The sequence below is a fragment of the Phocoena sinus genome, chromosome 1, assembly GCF_008692025.1.
Source record: "Phocoena sinus isolate mPhoSin1 chromosome 1, mPhoSin1.pri, whole genome shotgun sequence".
NCBI lineage: Eukaryota > Metazoa > Chordata > Mammalia > Artiodactyla > Phocoenidae > Phocoena > Phocoena sinus.
The window spans coordinates 13,058,740-13,079,354 of NC_045763.1; the positions used below are offsets into that span (position 1 = coordinate 13,058,740).

The window sequence follows — 20,615 nt, forward strand, 5'->3', positions numbered from 1 at the left end:
AATCCTGAGCTCTTGGCTCTGGGAAGGGGCTGGGCTTCCAGGACTGGAGCCAATGAATTAGCATCTTGGGCTGGAAGGGAAAGGCCAAGGGCTTTTATTTATTTATTTATTTTTAAACATTTTTATTGGAGTATAATTGCTTTACAATGGTGTGTTAGTTTCCGCTGTATAACAAAGGCTTTTAAACCACATGCCAGGGGTTTTGTGGCCCAAGCCCAGCCCAAGGCTAGCATGTCTCTGCAGAGGATCCTGCGAGTGTCCCTGGAGCATCCCACCGGTGCTGTGTGTGTGGCTGGCGTGGAGACCCTCGTGGACATTTATGGGTAAGAGCCAGAAGCCTGGGGGTTTGCAGGCCCCTGGTGCTGACCTCTTGGGCTCTCCCTGCGAGCTGTGTGGGGCTTCCTCAAGGCTCAGGCCTGACTTGGCTGCCCTCTCCTGAGCCTTGGCCTTGGCATAGCTGCCAATTGTGGAAGCTTGGGTCCTCGTCTTTCTCAGCCAGGCTTCTTAAAGAACCCCTGCTAGGGGGTGTTAAGTGTGGGAGACTGAATGGGGGTAGAGAGGCTTCTACTCACTAGATGCTGGTAGCACACCCCGACTTATGACAACCAAAAACATCTCCGAACGTTGCCAAGTGTGCCCTGGAGGGAAAAATCACACCCTGTTGAGAACCAGTGTCTCAGACTAAGACTTTAAAAATTGGAGTGAACTTAGAAGCAGAGATGGGGTTGGTCCCAGGGCATTAGATGACAGGGGGTGAGGAGCTGGTCACGGGAGGGAACCAAGTCTGGAGCAAGGCCTCCAAGCTAGTAGGAGGAGCTAAAGTCCAGCTGAGGGTGGGTGGGCAGTGAGGAGTGGGAAGGGGATTCAGCTGATCCTGAAGCAGGGGGCAGCCACAGAGGGGTGATGAGGGACAGGTGTACCTGTGCCGGCTGGCACCACCACCTCCTCCAGGGCTGTGTGCCCACGGCTGCCTCATGCCCTGGCTTCCTCACGCCCATGGGGCAGATGTGTCTCTAGTTTGACCTGCCCCAGGAAGCCCGGGGGCTGGTTCCTTCCCTGCAGACCTTCCTAGAGGATGGAGGAAGGATTTGGGCCATGAGAGGCAAAGGCAGCAGTATCCTGGGGTGTTGTGGATAGATGGGCCACTTTGGGGTTTGCAAAGGAGCTGTGGGTGGGACAGTCACAGGGTGGGGGGTGGAGCCTCTGGCACCCTCACACGGGGGACCCTCGGGCCTCCAATGACCAGACCACTTTGGGGATGGGGGAGAGCTCCTAGTTTGTTCTTTCACACATGCATCAAGTATCTGGGGGGGGTCTATTGCGTGCCAGGCATGGGGACACAATGGTGAGCAAGCAGGCGTGGTCCCTGCTCTCTGAGAACCCTGTCCTGCAGTTCTAGCAGAGGCTGGACCGCCTTGCAGGGGTGCTGTGGAAAGGATTCCTGTCTTGCAAGGGGAACGGGACTGGACTAATTCTAAAGTCCCTTCCGGCTCGGAGATACAGTGCTTTAGGAATCCTTGGTGCTCAGACTGTGGGCCAACAAGAGAAAGGGCACTGGGCGTGGTGGCTCAGTCCTGGCTCTGTGATCTAGCAGCTGTCTGACCTTGGGAAAGTCACTTAATCTCTCAAGTCGCTCTTTCTTCGTCTATAGAATGAAGGTCATCATAATATCAGCAATGATACTTAGAGGCTGCTCCATACCAGTCACTGCCCTAAAGGCTTAACATATGTTAACTGATGCTCACAGCCATTCTGTGAGATGGGTACTGTCTTCATCCCCATTGCAGAGATGAGGAAACTGAGGCACAGAGAGGCTAAGTCACTTGCCCCATGTCACACAGCCAGTGAGGAGAGGCAGAGCCAGGATGCAGCCCGAGCACTTTGGCCTTCACTTCAAAGGGCTATTGGGTCGATTGAATGAGATTGTGCATGTAGCGCACATAGGCGATGGCTGTCATGTGAACATTCGATTATGGTAACTGCTACCATTAGAACCACCATCATCATCATTTTAAGTATCCTTCCTGGGTCTCTAGACAGCCTCAAGCGTCCCCACACCTGCCATCCACAAGACGGCTGGGGAACAAACTCTGAGCTGTACTGGGAGAAGGAGGAAATGAGTAAAGAGAAATTAACACAGGCTGAGCAGTCAGGGCAGGCTTCCTGGAGAAAGGGCACCAACCAGAGCCTTGCAGGATGAGCAAGACCATTGGGGCTCTCTGATCACTAGTGGATTAAACCCTGTCTTCCTTCCACTGAGTTGGAGATGGCCCAGACTTGGTGGGGGGTTTTGCTTTCCTGAATACGGATTCTTTTTTTTTTTTTTTTTTTTTTGCGGTACACGGGCCTCTCACTATTGGGGCCTCTCCCGTTGTGGACTACAGGCTCCGGACGCGCAGGCTCAGCGGCCATGGCTCACGGGGCCCAGCCGCTCCGCGGCATGTGGGATCTTCCCGGACCTGGGCATGAACCCATGTCCCCTGCATCGGCAGGCAGACTCTCAACCACTGCGCCACCAGGGAAGCCCCTGAATAGGGATTCTTAGGGAGGAGGGTAAGGAGGGGTAATACACAGGTGTGCTGAGCCACGCATCGGATGTGCAGCCAGGGTTGAGAACCGCTGCCCTAGCTGGAAGGGCAAACAGCTCACCCCTTGCTCAGCAGAGGTGGTCTAATAGAAAGAAAAGGCTTGGGGCACTGGGGGCCAGGAACCCTGAGTTTTGGCCCTAACTCTTTCACCCTTTGCTATGTCATCTTGAGTAACTTTCTGCTCCTTCCTGGGCCTCAGTTTCCCCATAGGTACTCTGAGGAGGTTGGTGTAGAAGAGTGGATTTCAAGCTCTGCTCATGGAGGCCTCTGAGCCTCCTCCCTGATTTGACAAAGCACCTCCCCTCCTGTCTCTACCAGATTTTGTTTGCTGTAAAGCTCCAACCTGCCTGTGCAAAGAGCTGGGCTCTGGGAGGTGGACGCATCTTTAACTCTCTTAACTACTTGAACTTTGTAAAAAGTGTTTGTGTGACTGCCATTTTCCAGGGGCAGGAAGACGTAGAATTAAGGAGGGGCAGTGACTTCCTGAACTGTGTTCTGTTGGTGAGGCCAGTGCAGTCGGGGATCTGGGAGCCTCACTGAAGAGGGAGGGGCAGCTGGTACCCAGAGCCTGAGCTGTTGGGACCTTGGTCTCCTCGGCTCCTATGGGCCAATTTGCTGGGGACCTTGGTGGTCAGCTTGTCAACTTTCCTGTTTTCAGCCACAAAGACCTTTGCTGTCAATTTCATGGCTCTGAAATGTCTGATTTTGTTTTCCCAGAGGTGGAGGCCCTGAGCCCTTGAAGGGAGAGAGTGGGTTTCAGTTTGCAAGGGAGTGGGGACAGAACTGGCTGTGAGTCCTAACTCTGTCACTCACCAGCTGTGTGACTTTGAGCAAGTCACCTGTCATCTCTGGGCCTCAGTTTTCTTATCTGTAAAGTGGGGGAAATAGTACTGACGTCCTATGACTAGGAGAGCCGTCTTCATCACCCTTGTCGCCACCATCATCCTCACCATTGAAGGGGTGGCACGACTCTAAAGGAAGACCTGACCTGTCTTGATTCCCAGGAGGGCGTGAGCTCCCATTGAGTCACTCCCACACTCCCGGGGGACTAGGGTGCACTGTTTCTGAGACAGTCCATCCTTAGCCATGGTCCTCAGACGTCACTGGGCATCAGTGTGGTTTAAAATGCAGGTTCCATGGGCTTCCCTGGCGGCACAGTGGTTGAGAGTCTGCTTGCTGATGCAGGGGACACGGGTTCGTGCCCCGGTCCGGGAGGATCCCACATGCTGCAGAGCGGCTGGGCCCGTGAGCCATGGCCGCTGAGCCTGCGCGTCCAGAACCTGTGCTCCGCAACGGGAGAGGCCACAACAGTGAGAGGCCCATGTACCGCAAAAAAAAAAAATTAAATTAAAAAAATAAAATAAAATAAAATGCAGGTCCCGGAGCTCTGACTGCAGAACTTATGGTTCTGGAATCTGCATTTTCAAGAGCTAGATCTGAAGTTGACCACTGTGAGGGTGACCAGCTGTCCCAGTTTGCCCAAGACTTTCTAGGTTTTAGCATGGAATGTCCTGCACCCCAGGAAATGCCTCAGTCCCTGGCAAACCAGAACTGTTGGTCATCCCATCATGTTTTCTCAATGTGCACCAGCTCCTAGGCTGGCTGTACTACTGGATCAGTTGGGCCCTTGGGCTGGCTAGAAGGGCTCAGGGCTGGGGAGGGTCTTGGACTGTCCTACTCGTTGGGAGAGGACGAGGTCCCCAGCCAGAAGTGCCCCCAGGATTGGGCTGGGGACACTGTCTAGAACAGCATGCCGCACTCGGGGTGGCCTGGCTGGAGGAAGAACTTCATCCTCATGAGCCTCTGGCCACTTTCCCTGTCCTCCAGGAAATGGGAAATCCAGATCCTCCTGTACCTGACGCAGGCTCTCCGCCTAGAAGCCTCCCCTTTGATCTTCCTAACACACGGCTGCAGGATGGAGCATGAGTACGAGACTGGGAGTCTAGGGCCCTGTCTTCTAGTCTCTCCTCTTCTGGGCCTCAGTTTCCCCAGCAGTGAAATGAGGGCATGGGTTCAGGTGCCTCCAAATTTTACTCATCCCCAGTGTTTACTCACACTCCTTTCGTCTTCTCATCACCCCACTTTATAGATGTAGACACTGAGGCACAGGGAGGCCAAGTCACTTCCTCAAGGTCACACAGCTAGTGAGTGGTGGGGCTGGGATTTGAACCCAGGCTTCCTGCCCCCAGAGTCCACAGGCTTAGCCACCTCATCATGGTTCCACTGTGTTGCCTCTCCTAATCAGGAACCATCGCTGGCTTCCCATTACATAGGGGTGAAATGAAAATGAGCTCGTTGCAGCCTGAGTTTGCACTTGACCTCCTAAGGCTCTGCAGTGGAAACCCCTTCCCCTTAGATGTGTCTCTTCCTTGTCCTCGGTTTACCTGCCTTCCTCCGGGAAGCCTTCCCCAGACACCCCAGTACACCCTCTCAAGCTGCTCCCATCCACCCATTTCCTGTGCCCTAATTTACCCTAGTAACCCCTTCCCCAGTCCTGGGCCAGTGGTTTTCCAAAAGACTTGCCCATCTATTATCGTGCTTGAGCCTCACAATTGCCTGTGAGGATGGCCCAGTAGGTGTCATTATCCCACTTTACAGGTGAGGTAACAGGGCCCGGGGAGGCTAGGTGATTTGTTCAAGGTCACCTGGCTGATGGGCAACCCAGCCCAGGCTAGACCCTGACTCTCGATCTTGGTCCTGGCACTACCAAGCTCTCAGCTTCTTTGGCCCCCTCCTGGGCAGGGGCACTTCTATCTTCATCAGGGGTCCCCTGGTGCCTCATACAAGCCCCGGGCCAGGGAGGTGCAGGGGAGCTGGGCTGAGATACCCCAAACCAGAGGTTGGGGCCTGGGAACTGGGTGGGCTTCGTACCAGGAGGACCACCCAAGGCGATCCGCTCTAGCTTGTGTTTGGGGGGAGGAGGCTGGGGGCCCTTCATACCCGGGTCTGTCTCCATGAGTCTCTGTCTCTCCATATCTTTTCATGTCCCTTTGTCACTGTCTCTGTGTCCCCATGTCTCTCTATCTAGATTCTCACACACCCAGGGCACAATAGGACAGAGCCCTGGAAATGACAGCTTCGGGAGTAGGGTTGCCAGATAAAATCCAGGATGCCTAGTTAAATTTGAAATCCAGATGAAAAATGAATACTTTTTTAGTGTAAGTATATCCCAGATATTTCATGGGACATACTTATACTAAAACAATTTTTTGTTGTTTATCTGAAATTCAAGTCCGACTGGGTGTTCCGTATTTTATTAAATCTGGCAGCCCTGCTTGGAAGGAGACACAGGTGTGTCAGCCCCTCCCACCTGGTGAGGATACCCAGCAGGGCCAAGCCCTGGAGTGGGACCCGCCTGGTGGAGTACACTTAGGCTTCACGTATTTCTCTTTTTTTAAAGGAAAGGCGTGTCGAGAAGTGTCAGACTCATGCTGGAAGAGGAGTGACGAGGGTGCTTTGCAGGAGGTCTGCTTTCTTCCCCATGGAGACAGGGAAGGGAAAGGGCCTGGGTAGTGGTTGTGGCCAGCTCTGCAAGCTTGGGGAAGCCTCTTGCCCCTCCTGAGTCTCAGTTTCCCCATGTTAAGTGGGAGTAATGATCCCCTCCTCCTGGGGCCGTGCTGAGGACTGGATGAGCTGATATTCGGAAAGTCTCAGCCAAGCCTGCCATGGTAAATGTTCAGGGGGTGGGAGCCCTGGGGGTTATGATTACTGCTGTTATTACTCTTGGGTAAGAATGTGGACTCAGGAGCCAGAAGGACCCCAGTCCTGCCACTAACTAGCTCCATGACCTTGGATAGTTTACTTTAACCTCAGTTTCCCACCTGTAAAACGGGAGACAATAATAGTCGCTACCTCCTGGGGTTTTTGAGTGGATTACATGACATAAGGCACATAAAGAAAGTCAAATAGGGCTGGCACCTAGCAAGGGCTCAACCAAAGTCAGCTACTGTTATCTCCCAGCTGGATGTGTGTGCTGCTTCCTCCAGGAAGCCTTCCGGTTCCTCTGGCCCACAGTGGTCTCTCCCTACATGGGATCTCACTGACCCCTGACCCCATCACCCTGAATCCCATCTGGTTGCCCTGGGCAGTGCTGTCCGCAGCTCCCTAGCCAGACTCAAGGCTCGGGGGCAGTAGGTGTATCTTCCTCAGCCCAGCAGTGCCAGCATGCACAGTAGGCACCCCGCAGACAATCAGAGGATGAACAGACTGATTTCAAACAGGACTCCCAGACTAGCTGGAGTGGGGGAAATGAGGTCCCAGGGCCACAGAACAGCATGGAATTTTTAACCCTACAATTAATGCCTGGAGAACTCACAAGGGAAACGTTAATGAACACAGAACCTTAGAATGTGAGAATGTTTATCTGTGTGTGAGGTCCAGGCTTGACTTCCAGGAGCTTGCTGTGAGAATCTGAGAGGCCTGGGGTAGTCAGGGAAGGCTTCCTGGAAGAAAGAGTTTGAGCCAGAGCTCAAGCATCTGAACAAGAGCTGCCCTCTAGCACTTCCCGTGGCTCCCTGTTCTTCCCAGGTCAGTACCTGAGGGAACAGAGATGTTTGAGGTCTACGGAACCCCCAGCGTGGACATCTCCATCTCTCCCAGAGTGGAGAGGGACTGGGAACATGCAGACACCGGGCGGTGGTGCTTTGATGTGGGGTTGCAGACCATCGTGGTCATGAACTCTGCCAGCAACGACCTCAACGACAGTCACGTAAGCAGGTCCCTTGGTCTGAGGGAGTGATGGGGAGGCAGTGATCTCACTCCACAAGGGCCCAGGGCCCTCTCTTTATCCAGAGTGCAGGGTAGCAGAGTGGGTAAGTGCCTGGCCCTGGAGCCAGCCAGCTCTGCAACTTACAAACACAAACTGTGAGTCTGCTGGTGAGTCACATCACTGCTCTGGGCCTCAGTTTCCCCAACTGTAAAATGGGGATAATCATAGCACCTTCCTCCTAGTGTTGAACAGGAGCCAGCCTTTGCTCCTTCTCTTGCTTCCCAGGACCCCTTGTGAAGGGAGGAGTTGTCCTAGTTCTTCTGTGTCGGGCCTCAGTTTCCCCATCTGTAGGCTGAGGGTTGACTCGTGGTCTCTGATACTCTGAATGAGGGAGAGAAAGCAGAGATGGGGGAGGGAAGCCGCTGCCTGGGGAGACCCCTTTCCCCAGGGGCCTCACCTTCCCCTAACCCACTCCCTTCCTGACCCCCATTCACTTCTCAGAGGCCGGATGCCTCCCCTTCCTCTCCTCTCTCTGCCCATTAAGTTTGAGTTTAACAAGACCCAGCTGGAGGCAGTGTTCTGGCCCCATGGCAGGGGGCGGATTTAAAAAGTGGGAGAGGGCTTCCCTGGTGGCGCAGTGGTTGAGAGTCCGCCTGCCGATGCAGAGGACGCGGGTTCGTGCCCCGGTCCGGGAGGATCCCACATGCCGCGGAGCGGCTGGGCCCGTGACCCATGGCCGCTGGGCCTGCGCGTCCGGAGCCTGTGCTCCGCAACGGGAGAGGCCGCAGCAGTGAGAGGCCTGCGTACCACAAAAAAAAAAAAAAAAAAAAAAAAGTGGGAGAAGTCGGGTGTCCCTCGACACAGGGCACAGGGGACGCCCCCTAAAGGGGTGATGGGAACCAGGCCTTGTCGTGTGGGTGGCAGGTCCCCACTCCATGTCAGGGGCGATACTTTGGGAAACTGGCCCTTTAAGGAGCACTGACCACGCGCCCAGCCTGGGGCAGCCGTGACCGGCCCCGACAGCAGCCCTGAGAGGCAGGGTCTGATCCCCATTTCACAGGTGGGGCCACCAAGGTTCAGAGTAACTGTCCTGGAGCCACATAGCCAATCAGTGGGAAGGCTAGAATTCAGGTGTCAGAGCCGCTCGACACCTGGATACAGGCTCCCTTCATCACCCCCACATCTTTACCATCCATGTGTCTGAATTATCCTATCCAGGGAGTTCCGTGAGGCAGGTGGGGCAGAATGAACCCATTTTACAGACAAGGAAACAGACCAAGAAGGGGCGTGGCTTACCTGAAGTCACATGATTAGTAAGTAGCGGAGTTGGTGAGAGTCGGGACAGAGGCCCCCGGGGCAGGGCAGGAGGACCAGCCATCCTGTGAGGGGCCGCTCCTGGTTGCCCTGCACTGAGTCAGAGGCTGTGTGGATACCTCCCCAATCTGAGCTCCCTGACACCGAGGACCGCAGGGACTGAAGAGGGTCATCAGAGTGTCCCCTACTTCCCCTCCCCCCCTTTGCCCGGGATCCAGGTAAGTTTATGCCTGAGGTGAGCATCATTGCGGGGCTTGACACATAGGGGTCAGTAACTGCAGGATTTAGGGGCTCCCAGGACAGAGGGCTGAGGAGTCTCTATAAAATCCTGAACCTTCTGGCCGAGTTGAGAACATCAGAGCCAAAAAGGGAAGGTCCAAGTGGAGGGCGGTGGGTCAGAGGGGTTTGATACATCAGCCTGGGATTGCTTTATCGTCACCACCATCCTCAGCCTCACCTCTGACAGTTGCTGGGCGTGTGCTGTGAGCACCGCGTCACGAATGTCACGTGCTTTCCTTTTTTAATCCTCATAGCCTATAATCAGTCCTACGGAACTATTATTATCCCCATTCTACAGCTGAGCAAATTGAGGCCCAGACAGGACAGCAACTTTTCCCAGGATATTCTCACATGGTGGATCCAGAATCTGAGCCCAGGACATCTGACTCCAGAACTCTGCACTGACTCTTACATCAGAGCCCCTGCCCTCTAATAACAATAGCTGGTATTTCTTGGGTATTTCCTATAAGGTTAGACTTTTACATGGATCATTTCAAATCCGCACTACAATCCTCTGAGGTAGGGACCTATATAAAGCCCATTTGGCAGATGAGGAAACTGAGGTAGCTCAGAAAGGTGAAGGGCCTCGGCCAAGGTCACAGAACCCAGAGGTGCTGGGCTCAAGTCTAGGCCTGTCTGAATCCCAGAGTTAAGAGAGTGTCCCTAAAGCCTGCCCAGTCCAAACTCCTCATTTTAGGAATGGCGAAACTGAGATCAAAAACAGGAGCCCCAGCTCCTGTTCTTTGGAGCAGGGGCTTGCCAAAAGCACACAGTAGTCCTTGGCAGCACCGGGACACACGTGTCCAAGGAATCCCTCACAAATTGTTCCCATTTTACAGATAGGCCAACTGAGGCATGGAAAAATAAATGGCACAGAGAAGGCTAAAGGAAGAGCTGGGTTAGTAAACTCAACTTTAGTGTACAGAGTTTCCTGGGAACTCCTCCCCTCCTTGCCAGATCCCTCAAGACCTGTGTTTTGGGGCAGGGCTCTTGGCTTCAGCCAACTTGACCTTGGGGCCCATCTCTCTACAGGTTCAGATTTCCTACCATTCCGGCCAAGAGCCTCTGGCCTATGCGCTGCTCTACCTCACCTGTGTGGGTAAGTCCGGGGCCTCAGCCAATGGCAGTGTGAAATTGGTGCAGGGTTAAATACAGACCAACGGAACAAATAGAGGACCAGAACCCAGACCCATTGAATGAACTCAATGAACTTGGAGCCCAACTTCATACCATACTCAAAAATAAATTCCAGATGGGTTAAAAATCTCAAGGTGAAAGTCAGAATTTTAAAGCTTTTAGAAGAGAATATCTTTTCAACATCAAAGCAGTCAGAAGTTTTCTTTAACAAGGCAAAACAAAAGCACAGGACTTCAGGGGCAAGACTGATAAATTAGACTGTATTAAAATCGAAAACTTCTGTACAGTGGAGGACAAGTACAAAGCCAGACTATGGAGAAGAGCTTTGCAATGCATATAGCTGACTCAGTGCTTATGGGTAATGGAGAATGCCGATCAATAAGAAAGAAAAACCAAACGATAGAAACAGACAAAACAGCAACAACAATAACAACAAAAAAGAAAAAACCCCAGCAAACCACAGATGAGAAAAGCCCCAATGATCAGAGCTCAAATGAAAGGATACTTACCTTAGAAGATACTTATCTGCGAAGGATGTGCAACTGGAAACTCCTTCTACCGGGGGTGGGGTTTGCGTTGGTACAAGCACTTGGAGAACAAGAAAGTTAGCAAGAAAGTTGAAAATGCTTTGTCTGCAGGAGGCGTTTTTAGGAGCACAACTGCTGAGTTACAGGGAAGGTACATTTAAATTGTGATAGATATTGCCAAATGGCTCTTTGAAAAGACCGTACCACGTTATACACCTGCCAACAGCAGGGAGTATGGGAGTGCCTTGCCAACGCTGTACATTATCAACCGTTTCTGTTTTTGGCCAGTCTGAGAGGTCGCTGTCTCATTGTTGCTTTAATTTGCCTCCCTTTAGTTAGGACTGATGTTGGGGACCTCCCCACCTCCTCTCCCTGAACACACACCCACCCTTGTTCTTTGGAAAATATGCATAGAGCAAAGTACGTATGTATGTATGTGTGTGTGAGAGTATGGGTGTGAATACACACACATTAAGGAATAGTTACAAAGCAAACACCTGAGCAACCATTACCCAGGTTAAGAAATAGAACAGGGAGGGCTTCCCTGGTGGCGCAGTGGTTGAGAGTCTGCCTGCCGATGTTCGTGTCCCGGTCTGGGAAGATCCCATATGCCACGGAGTGGCTGGGCCCATGAGCCATGGCCGCTGAGCCTGTGCGTCTGGAGCCTGTGCTCCTCAACGGGAGAGGCCACAGCAGTGAGAGGCCCGCGTACCGCAAAAAAAAAAAAAAAAAAAAAAAAAAAAAAAGAAATAGAACAGGGAACGTGGTCAATACCCCAAAGTGCCCCCTGCCACCGAGCCTCTCTCTGATCAAAGCTCCCTCCTTCCCTTAGAGGTAACCACTATCTTGTGGTAAGTATTTCCTTGCTTTCCTTTATGGTTTTATCATCTGAATAGGCACACCCAAATAATACAGTCTATTTTTGCCTATCTTTGAATTCTCCCTGGATGGAATCTTATTGTACGCGTCCTTTGGAGTTGGGCTTGTTTTGCCCCATATTAGCTTTGTGAGTTTCATGCACTTATTGCATGGTGGGTGGGTGCCTTTTCACATGTTTAAAAATCATTTCAAATTCTCTCTCTCTCTCTCCCTTGAAGGTTTCATTTGTATTGTAAAATCTCCCCAACTTTCTAGGGAGAAAGGTTAAGACAGTGGGATGGAGGCTGGGATTTAGGGAAAAGCTGAGGCTCAGAGAAGCCACATAGCCTGTAGGTGCCAGAGCCTAGATTCACATCCATGACTATCTAACACCAAAGTCCAGGCTCACTGCCCCATCTCAAGGAGACGAGGCAGCTTCATACAGACCAAGAATGTCCAGGGCAACCCAGGCGCAGTGCAGGGTGTGCCCCAGACGGCGAGGGCTGTAGAGATGCAGGAGAGGGAGAGTTCAGGGAAGGCTTCCTGGAGGGGGCAGCATTTGACCTGGGTCTTTGCTCTGACCCTGCTTCCTCCCCAAGGCCTCTTTCCCCAGCCCAGGGAGGGAGGCTCCAGATGCTCCCACCTCTGGGCAGTGTCTCCTTGGAAATGACTTTCATTTGCCAGATGGGCCAAGACCGAGGCTAAAATGTGCTGGGCCCCTGGAAACACTGTCATGACTTACCTTCTGCCCTCTCCTTGCAGATATCACCCTGGATTGTGACCTGAACTGTGAAGGCAGACGGGATAGGGGCTTTGTGGACAAGGTAGGCTATCTCTGGGCCCAGAAACGGGCATGGAGTTTGGAGCTGCTCTAGGCTGGGTTAAGAGGAGGGAGACCATTATAGGTATCCCCCTGCCTCCAAGCTGATGTCAAGGCCAGTGGAGCCAGATAGGAACCAGGCATGGCTGGGGATCTTCTGGGAGAAAAATCATCACCAAGAGTTTTCAAGCACACAGGTGCCCAGCCCTGGGCTAGGCCTTCCTTTCTGGGGAAAAGTCCTTCTGGATTTTCAATCTAGGTTGGGGGTTGGCAAACTTTTTCTGTAAGAGCAAGATAGTAAATATTTTAGGCTTTGCGAGTCATCCTGTCTCTCTTGCAATTACTTGATTCTGCCATTGTAGAATGAAAGAGATAGTACAGAAACAAATGGATGTGACAGTGTTCCAATAAAACTTTATTTAAAAAAAACAGGTAGTGGGCCAGATTTGGCCCACGGGCAGTAGTGTGCTGACCCCCTAATCTAGGTGAAAAGGGAAATCTACCAAGGCTGAAACTGTAAAAGAACTTTGGGCTGAATTGTGGTGGCACTTAATGCGTTGGGAGTTCAGAGGAGAAGGGCAAGGTGGGCTTTGTGAGCAAGAAAGACTTCCCTTGAAGTCCCCGTGCGCTGGGCTCCAAAGCGATGCAAGACGGAGGGCATTTCAGGTGGAGGGCACAGCAGAAGCTAAGGCCTGGAGAAAGGAATGGATCTTATCAGGAAGCTGCCTATCGGAAAGAGGATGTTGGCTGGAGACATAACACAGGCAGCCATGAGAGACAGCTGTGTCATTTGAATTTGATGGTGTGGGCAGTAGGGAGCTATTGCCGTTTCTTGAGCAGGAGTGGACCTATCATCACAGGGCAGGGTGAAAAGGAAGGGATGGGTTAGGAGGCTGGCCAGGAGGTTGCTGAGGAGGGAGGCACAGGTCTGGTCTGAGCCCCCGTCATCAGCTGTGCTTTGCCACTGGCAGCGGCAGTGGGTCTGGGGATCTAGTGGGTATGGAGCCATCCTGCTGGTGAACTGTGACAGGGACAATCTGAACTGTGATGACCAGGACAACTGTGACCGGCACGTGCGCTGCCTGCAAGGCGAGGGGGGCACCGGGGCAGCCTGTGTCCCTGGGTTTCCAGGGTCAATGCTCAGCTACCCTGCAGGGATTCTGACCCCCACAGGCAGCTCTGAAGGCAGAGCTCAGGGCCAGAGTCTCAGCTCCTGTATACACCTTGATGCTCCTTAAAACCTGTCTCAGGCCGGCAGCTGCCTCTCCCCATCCTCAGTGCCAGCGGGCACTCGCAGGCTGGGGCAGAGCTCTGGAAAGGAGCTGACTCACCTTTCTCTCCCTCCAGGGGAGTAGAGGATGCTAACATTATTTGAGCACCCGTCATGTGCCAGACTCTTTACCCAAATTCTCATTTAACCATCGAAGCAGAAGGGCAACATCGCCCCAATTTAGAGACAAGGACGTTGAGGCTCAGAGGTCAGGAGATCCCCAAAGTCACTCAGCCAGCCTGTGGCAGGTCCAAGCCTTCTGATTCCAACCCGAAATCCGGCCTCTTCCTCCTCCCTGGCATCGCTGGTCTGGGTTTCAGAGATGCCCCACGTTTTTTTTTTTTTTTGCGATACGCGGGCCTCTCACTGTTGTGGCCTCTCCCTCCGTGGAGCACAGGCTCCGGACACACAGGCTCAGCGGCCATGGCTCCCAGGCCCAGCCGCTCCGCGGCATGTGGGATCCTCCCGGACCGGGGCATGAACCCGCGTCCCCCGCATCAGCAGGCGGACTCTCAACCACTGCGCCGCCAGGGAAGCCCTGCCCACGTTTAAATCCATCCTGAACCACATGCACAGCCCCATGAAGGATGCTGCAGAAGCATCCTTGGTGTGGGCCAGGGGCTTCACACATGAGATGCCCATGCTACTCTAAAAGTTGGCATGATTGTTTTGGAGACAGGAAGGCTGAGGCTTTGGGGCGGGGAGGGGCTGGCCCAGGGCAGCAGTGAGCGATTCTGGGACTGAGACAGGGGCCTTCACCTTCGTGCTGCCCAGGTGGGCTTCTTACCACACATGCTTCTCCTGCACACCTGTCGTGTGCCAGGCACCGGGCTGGCTGCTCTATACTTCCTGGTTTTCTGGGCAGATGAGGAAACCGAGGCTCCGAGAGGGTAGGAAGTAGCTCACCATGTCACATGCTTACAGCCATCTTTGTGGTTTGCTCCTGATGGCTCCCAGTGCTTCCACAGGCTGGGCAGAGCTGGGGCTCAGAGACCCAAGTCTCGGCACCTTCTGCCCTGGGGAGGGCACGGGGAGGAGTCGGAGGAGCTGGGGTGTCGGAGGCCCCCTGAATTGCCGCCCTGTGTCTGGCTCCCCAGACCTGGAAGATATGTCTGTCATGGTCCTGCGGACCCAAGGCCCCGTTGCTCTTTTCGACGATCACACACTTGTCCTCCACACCTCCAGCTGTGACGCCAAGTGGGCACAGTTCTTCCGTGCTTGTGGTGAGTTCATGCCCATCCTGCCCTGCCGAAGGGGGCCTCAGTTTCCCCACCTGGGGTGAGAGAGCAGGCTCTGCTTTGGCTCCTGGGCTGCCTTGGGGGTCAGAGGAAGAAGAATCAGATGAGAGAGCTCCAGAACCGGTTGGCTGGCATCCCTGACACAGCCGTGCCTCAGGTGGTTTTACCGGATGACTGAATTTTTAAAATATGTTCTAAGCACGTTTAGAAATTTTTATTATCACAACTTTCAAACATCCACAAAAGTAGAGAGAATGGTGTAATGAACCCCCATGTGCCACCCACTCAGATTCAACAGTGATCACTATTTTGCCTCTCTTACTTCATCTATCCTTTTCGGTTTGCTGAAGTATTTTAAAGTCAGTCCCAGACACCCTGGCTGTCTGCCTCTATAATAATTCAGTCTGTATCTCCCCACTCCACTCAAAGAAAAACAACCCAAACTATTGCTTTACATAGCCACAATTCCATTATCACAAATAAAAGTATATAACGTCAAAATTTTTTACATTTTAAAAATACAAATGTATACAAGTAATAATATGGTCATTTAAAAAATATAGAAGTATGTAAAATAAAAAATGAGAGTTTGCTATCCCTACCCCAAAACCTGACCCTTAACATGTGTTCACTGTTAACAATCTGGTGTGTGTTCTTCCCGACTTTTCTCTATGTGCACTAGATGAGCATGGTGTGTGTGTGTGCATGGTGTGTGGGTGCGTGCGTGTGTGTGTGTACATACTCTGCTTTCCAAATGGTTTCTCTCGTTGAGTTATACATCCTACACATCTCCCTGTGTGTTTATTTAGCTCCGCTTCAGTCTCCTCCACAGCTTCATCGTATTCCAAAGCTTGGAGCTGCTGTAAATTATCTGGTCCCCTGAAGGCACAGTTTTTGCAGTGTTCTGATTTTACAACAATCTAGGTTCCTGGCGGGCAGGGACCTTGCTCACAGCCATATCCGGAGTCCAGAACTATGCCTCCTAGGTGCATAGTAGGTGCTCAGTAAATATTTATTCAATGAATGAATAATTAACCAGTGAACACCCTTGTACATGTATTTTTTAGGAAAGATACCTAGCCATGGAATTGCTGGTTAGGGGTAAACATTACCTTCTTTTTTTTTTTTTTTAAATAAATTTATTTATTTATTTACTTTTGGCTGTGTTGGGTCTTCGTTGCTGCGCGCGGGCTTTCTATAGTTGTGGTGAGCGGGGGCTACTCTTCATTGCAGTGTGCGGGCTTCTCATTGCGGTGGCTTCTCTTGTTGTGGAGCAGGGGCTCTAGGCACGCGGGCTTCAGTAGTTGTGGCACGTGGGCTCAGTAGCTGTGGCTCGTGGGCTCTAGAGCGCAGCCTCAGTAGTTGTGGTGGACGGGCTTCGTTGCTCCGCGGTATGTGGGATCTTCCTGGACCCGGGCTCGAACCCGTGTCCCCTGCATTGGCAGGCGGATCCTTAACCACCGCACCACCAGGGAAGTCCCAACATTACCTTCTTAGATGCCACCAAATTGCCCTCGGAAAGATCTGGGCACTGATTTTAGAAAGGAATGCCCTCCCTTGCCCCCACCCAGGCCTGCCCATGCCAGGTATTAGGCATCTTTCTCTCCTTTGCCAGTGGGAGGTAAGAGGCATGAGCTGTTGTCTGGCTTACATTTTGTTGGTAAGGCTACACAGCCCTTCCTGCTCCCCAGGCCCGCTCAGGAGCCACGGCCACCCCTTCTGTCCCCTCCCAGGTCCCGAGGGCTCATGAGAGGCTTACAGGCACGTGCTGGGCCAGAACAAGGCGTCGTACCAGGTGCCCCGCTTCCACGGGGATGAGGAGTGCTTCTTCGTAGAGGGCCTCTCCTTCCCTGACGCTGGCGTGAAAGATCCCGACCACCCCGCTGGTGCCCCTCTAGAAAGTAAGGAGCAAGCGGCTTGCTCAAGTCCACGGTGGTCCTTGAACCATCCAGGCTCTGGACCCTGAGGCCAGTTTCTTTTCCCTCTGGTCTTCCCCTGCAGGATTTCTCCGAATCCCCCATCTTCACTGACACCGTGGTGTTCTGTGTGGTTCCCTGGATTATGACGCCCAGCACCCTGCCGCCCCTGGAGGTGTACGTGTGCCGGTGAGTCCGGGGGGTGCTGGGTGTCCTTCTGACCCTGGTGGCCCCTCTCTCCACCCCCAGGCCCGGCTCTGTCCTGAGCCACTCTCCCTGGGCTCGTCTGCAGTGTGAGGAACAACACGTGTTTTGCAGATGCAGTGGCGGAGCTGGCCAGGAGAGCCGGCTGCAAGCTGACCATCTGCCCACAGGCCGAGAACCGCAACGACCGCTGGATCCAGGTACCACGGCCGCTGGGCAGCACCTCACCCGACACTGGCCTGGAGGGAGAGGCTGGCCTATCCCAACGCGGGTGCTGCTGGGAATATCCAGGAGGAACGGGGCTGTTCTCGTCCTCCCCAGGGCACTGCTCTTTCTAACTCTAGACCTAGAGCTCTCCCCTTCTCTCCAGAACCTTCTGGAGGCTCAAGAACACTGACATTGAATTTGACATCCATACACCCATAGGATCTGGCATAGGCACTGGGCTGAACCTGAAGGGGATGGCAGAGGTGCAGGGCACACGCTCCTTGCCCTCAACAACCTGGACCAGTGGTTCTCCATGGAAGGTGATTTCGTCCCCCCAGGGGACATTTGGCGGCATCCGGAGACATTTGGTCGTTACACTGAGAGAGGTGGTGCTATTGGCTTCCAGTGCGTAGAGACCGAGGGTGCTGCTAGACATCCTGCAATGCACAGGACGGCCTCCACGACAAAAATTATCTGGTCCCAAGTGTCAAGAGTGCCGAGGCTAGAAGCCCCGATGTAGAGAATGACTGTGACAGAAATCCCCGCCCAGCAATCTAAGATGTAGCAGGGGTACTGGCAAAGTGCCAGCAGGGTTTGGAGGCGTGTGGCATCACCTCTGTCTGGGGGATCAGCGAAGATTGCCTGGAGGGGGCATCTGAGCTGGACCAGATTTGGCGAGTGGATGATGATTTGTGTCGTTTATCGAGCACTCATTGCTGGCCGTGTGTAGCATCACTTCATCTTCCTGACAATGCCCTGTCAATAAAGAAGGAGCTCTCAGGGGAGTAAATGCCTAGGGCCACAGATCTGGTAAGGGCTGTGCTGAGACTCAATGGACGGTGGTCCTGGCAGAAGACTGGTATGTGCAAAGGACCAGAGGTGGGAGGCATGAGAAAAGATGTCATCTATTCTCTTTGGCCAGGGCCCAGTTTCTTTGAAGGGCAAGAGTTGAGGTAGGAGGCCTTGAATGCCCAGCTAAGAAGCTTTCATTTCAACTGGAGGTTCGTCCGATGAGGTGGTTCAGAGCAGGACTCTGGAGCCGGACAGGCTGGGTTTGGATCCTGGCTATGCTGCTGGCCAGCTGTGTGCCCTTGGACAAATAACTAGGTCTCTCTGTTCCTCACTTTCCTCACCGGTGATATGGGGTAATCATGGCACCTCCACACAGGCATGTCATGAGGACTGATGGAGTTAATATTTGTAAAGAGCTTAAGGCAGGGCCGGGCCCATAATCGTGAGCTTCTTGTTGGATACATAGTTCATCAGTGATGGGTCATCTTTGCCTCCGGAGCCAGAGGGCTCAGAATTGACCTGGGTGTGTTTACGTGTTTGAAAAGGAGGCCTGGGGCTTCCCTGGAGGTCCAGTGGTTAGGACTCCGAGCTTCCACTGCAGGGGGCATGGGTTAGATCCCTTGTCGGGGAACTAAGATCCCGCATGCCACATGCAGCGTGGCAAAACAAAAAGAAAAGGAGGCAGATCTGTACTCCTTAGGTCCCCTCAGCCCTGTCCAGCCGTCAATCCCTCATGACCACGTGCAGAGGCCAGATGTGCTGGCTGGTACCCAGCAGCCTGTTTGTCCATTGCAGGCCACCCAAACCCGTCTCTGTATCCACTCTGCCCTGACACAGCACAGGGACAACCCCAAGGCCATGTTCTCGTTCATTCCTGACCTGTCTTACTGTGTGACCCTAGGCAAGGGGACCCCCTCTCTGAGCCTCCAGCCCCTCCCCCAGCTAGCAGACATCACGGCCCCTCCCCCGCAAGGGCAAAGCAGGCCTGCGGCACAGAACTCCCATGAACAGTCTTCGCCAAGGTGCTGAGTGCCAGGCAAGCAGGGGAAGCTGCTGAGCATCCACAGCTGGCGACCTCATGTTTGCAGGATGGGATGGAGCTGGGCTATGTTCAGGCACCGCACAAGACCTTCCCAGTAGTCTTTGACTCCCCCGGGGAATGGAGAACTGCAGGACTTCCCTTACAAAAGAATCCTGGTGAGTGGTCAAGGCCACAGCCTAGGCCTGAGGGCTGAGAGACATTACCCCAAGGGCCAGACTGGGAACTATGTTCTTTAGGGACAGGAGTAGAGTTGCCAGATAAAATAGGAGATGCCCAGTTAAAGCTGAATTTCAGCTACACAGTGAGTAACTTTTAGTATAAGTATATCTCATACATTGCATGGGATATACTTATACTAAAAATATTTGTTTACCTGATATTCAAATTGAACTGGGCATCCTGTATCTTTATTTTATTTATTTATTTTTTTTGCGGTACACGGGCCTCTCACTGTTGTGGCCTCTCCCGTTGCGGAGCACCGGCTCCAGACGCGCAGGCTCAGCAGCCATGGCTCACGGGCCCAGCCGCTCTGCAGCATGCGGGATCTTCCCGGACCGGGGCACAAACCCATGTACCCTGCATCTGCAGGCGGACTCTCAACCACTGTGCCACCAGGGAAGCCCGGCATCCTGTATCTTTTCTTTTTTTACTAGAAGCCCGGCATCCTGTATCTTTTCTTTTTTTACTAAATCTGGCAGCCCGAGAAGGGAAAGGGAGGCAGGACGGTGCAGCTGTTAAGAACACAGGCTTTGGAGCCAGACAGCCTGGCTCTGTCACTCACATGCTGTGTGACCGTGCATAAATAATTTCCCCTCTCTGAGCCTCAATTTCCTCATCAGTAAAAATATGTTAGCCCTGGCCTCACAGGTGTTTGTGAGGCTTCTCCATGCCTACATGAAGAAAACATACAACATAGTTTGCTCATATGATTATTGGTAATAAAGAGGGTGTCTTCAAATGAACTTATCTATGAAACAGAAACAGATGCACAGACATAGAGAACAGACTGGTGGTTGCCAAAGAGGAGGGGGAGTGGGGGAGGGAAGGACTGGGAGTTTGGGCTTAGCCAATGCAAACTGTTACATACAGGATGGATAAACAACAAGGTGCTACTGTCTAGCATAGGAAACTATATTTAATATCCTGTGATAAACCATAATGGAAAAGAATATGAAAAAGAAGAGATATATGTATCATTGAGTCATTCTGTTGTACAGCAGAAATTAACACAACATTGTAAATCAACTAAACTTCAATAAAATTAAAAAAAAAAGTGTCTTAATCTACCTCTCCTGAGAAAAGAGGGGAGATTCCCTCGTGCCAAAGAGAACGGAAGACTTCTCCAGCACCTTATTGGATCACAAAGGTGGGAGGAGCTCTCCCCTGGCCCTCGATATTGTCTAAATTCCTTCTAAGAGATGGCCCTGGGAAGTTCTCCCCTTTTCCAGAGTTGAAAAACTGAGTCTCAGTTGAAAAACTGAGAACAGCCTATTTGTCCCCAAAGTAGGCCACTCTAGAGCAGCCAGATACCTGCCTTGGATTGGACTTGGCAGGAAGGCCGTGCAGAGGGTAAAGGGGGAGGCCATGGCCTCAGGCTCAGTGTCTAATGGGGAGTGTTGGAGCAGCCAGGGCCCTCTCTGCTGTTTTCCCATCACCATGGGGAATAACGTTCTCTAATATGGCAGCGGGGCCAGTCAGTGGGCTGTGTGTGTCCC

At 52.7% G+C, this 20,615-nt stretch overlaps 1 protein-coding gene across 1 annotated transcript in view; it reads left to right on the forward strand.

Annotated features, from left to right (window-relative positions):
* Positions 1–231: 231 nt before the first annotated feature.
* The window catches only part of LOC116760809 (protein-arginine deiminase type-3-like), a 29,075-nt gene continuing 8,691 nt past the window's right edge, over positions 232–20,615 (forward strand). The window contains 11 exon segments of the mRNA XM_032646244.1: positions 232–323; positions 7,116–7,296; positions 9,922–9,988; positions 12,174–12,235; positions 13,203–13,320; positions 14,599–14,724; positions 16,473–16,598; positions 16,646–16,844; positions 16,948–17,059; positions 18,947–19,009; positions 19,011–19,055. Of these exon segments, the coding sequence (XP_032502135.1) occupies positions 232–323; positions 7,116–7,296; positions 9,922–9,988; positions 12,174–12,235; positions 13,203–13,320; positions 14,599–14,724; positions 16,473–16,598; positions 16,646–16,844; positions 16,948–17,059; positions 18,947–19,009; positions 19,011–19,055 (1,191 nt within the window).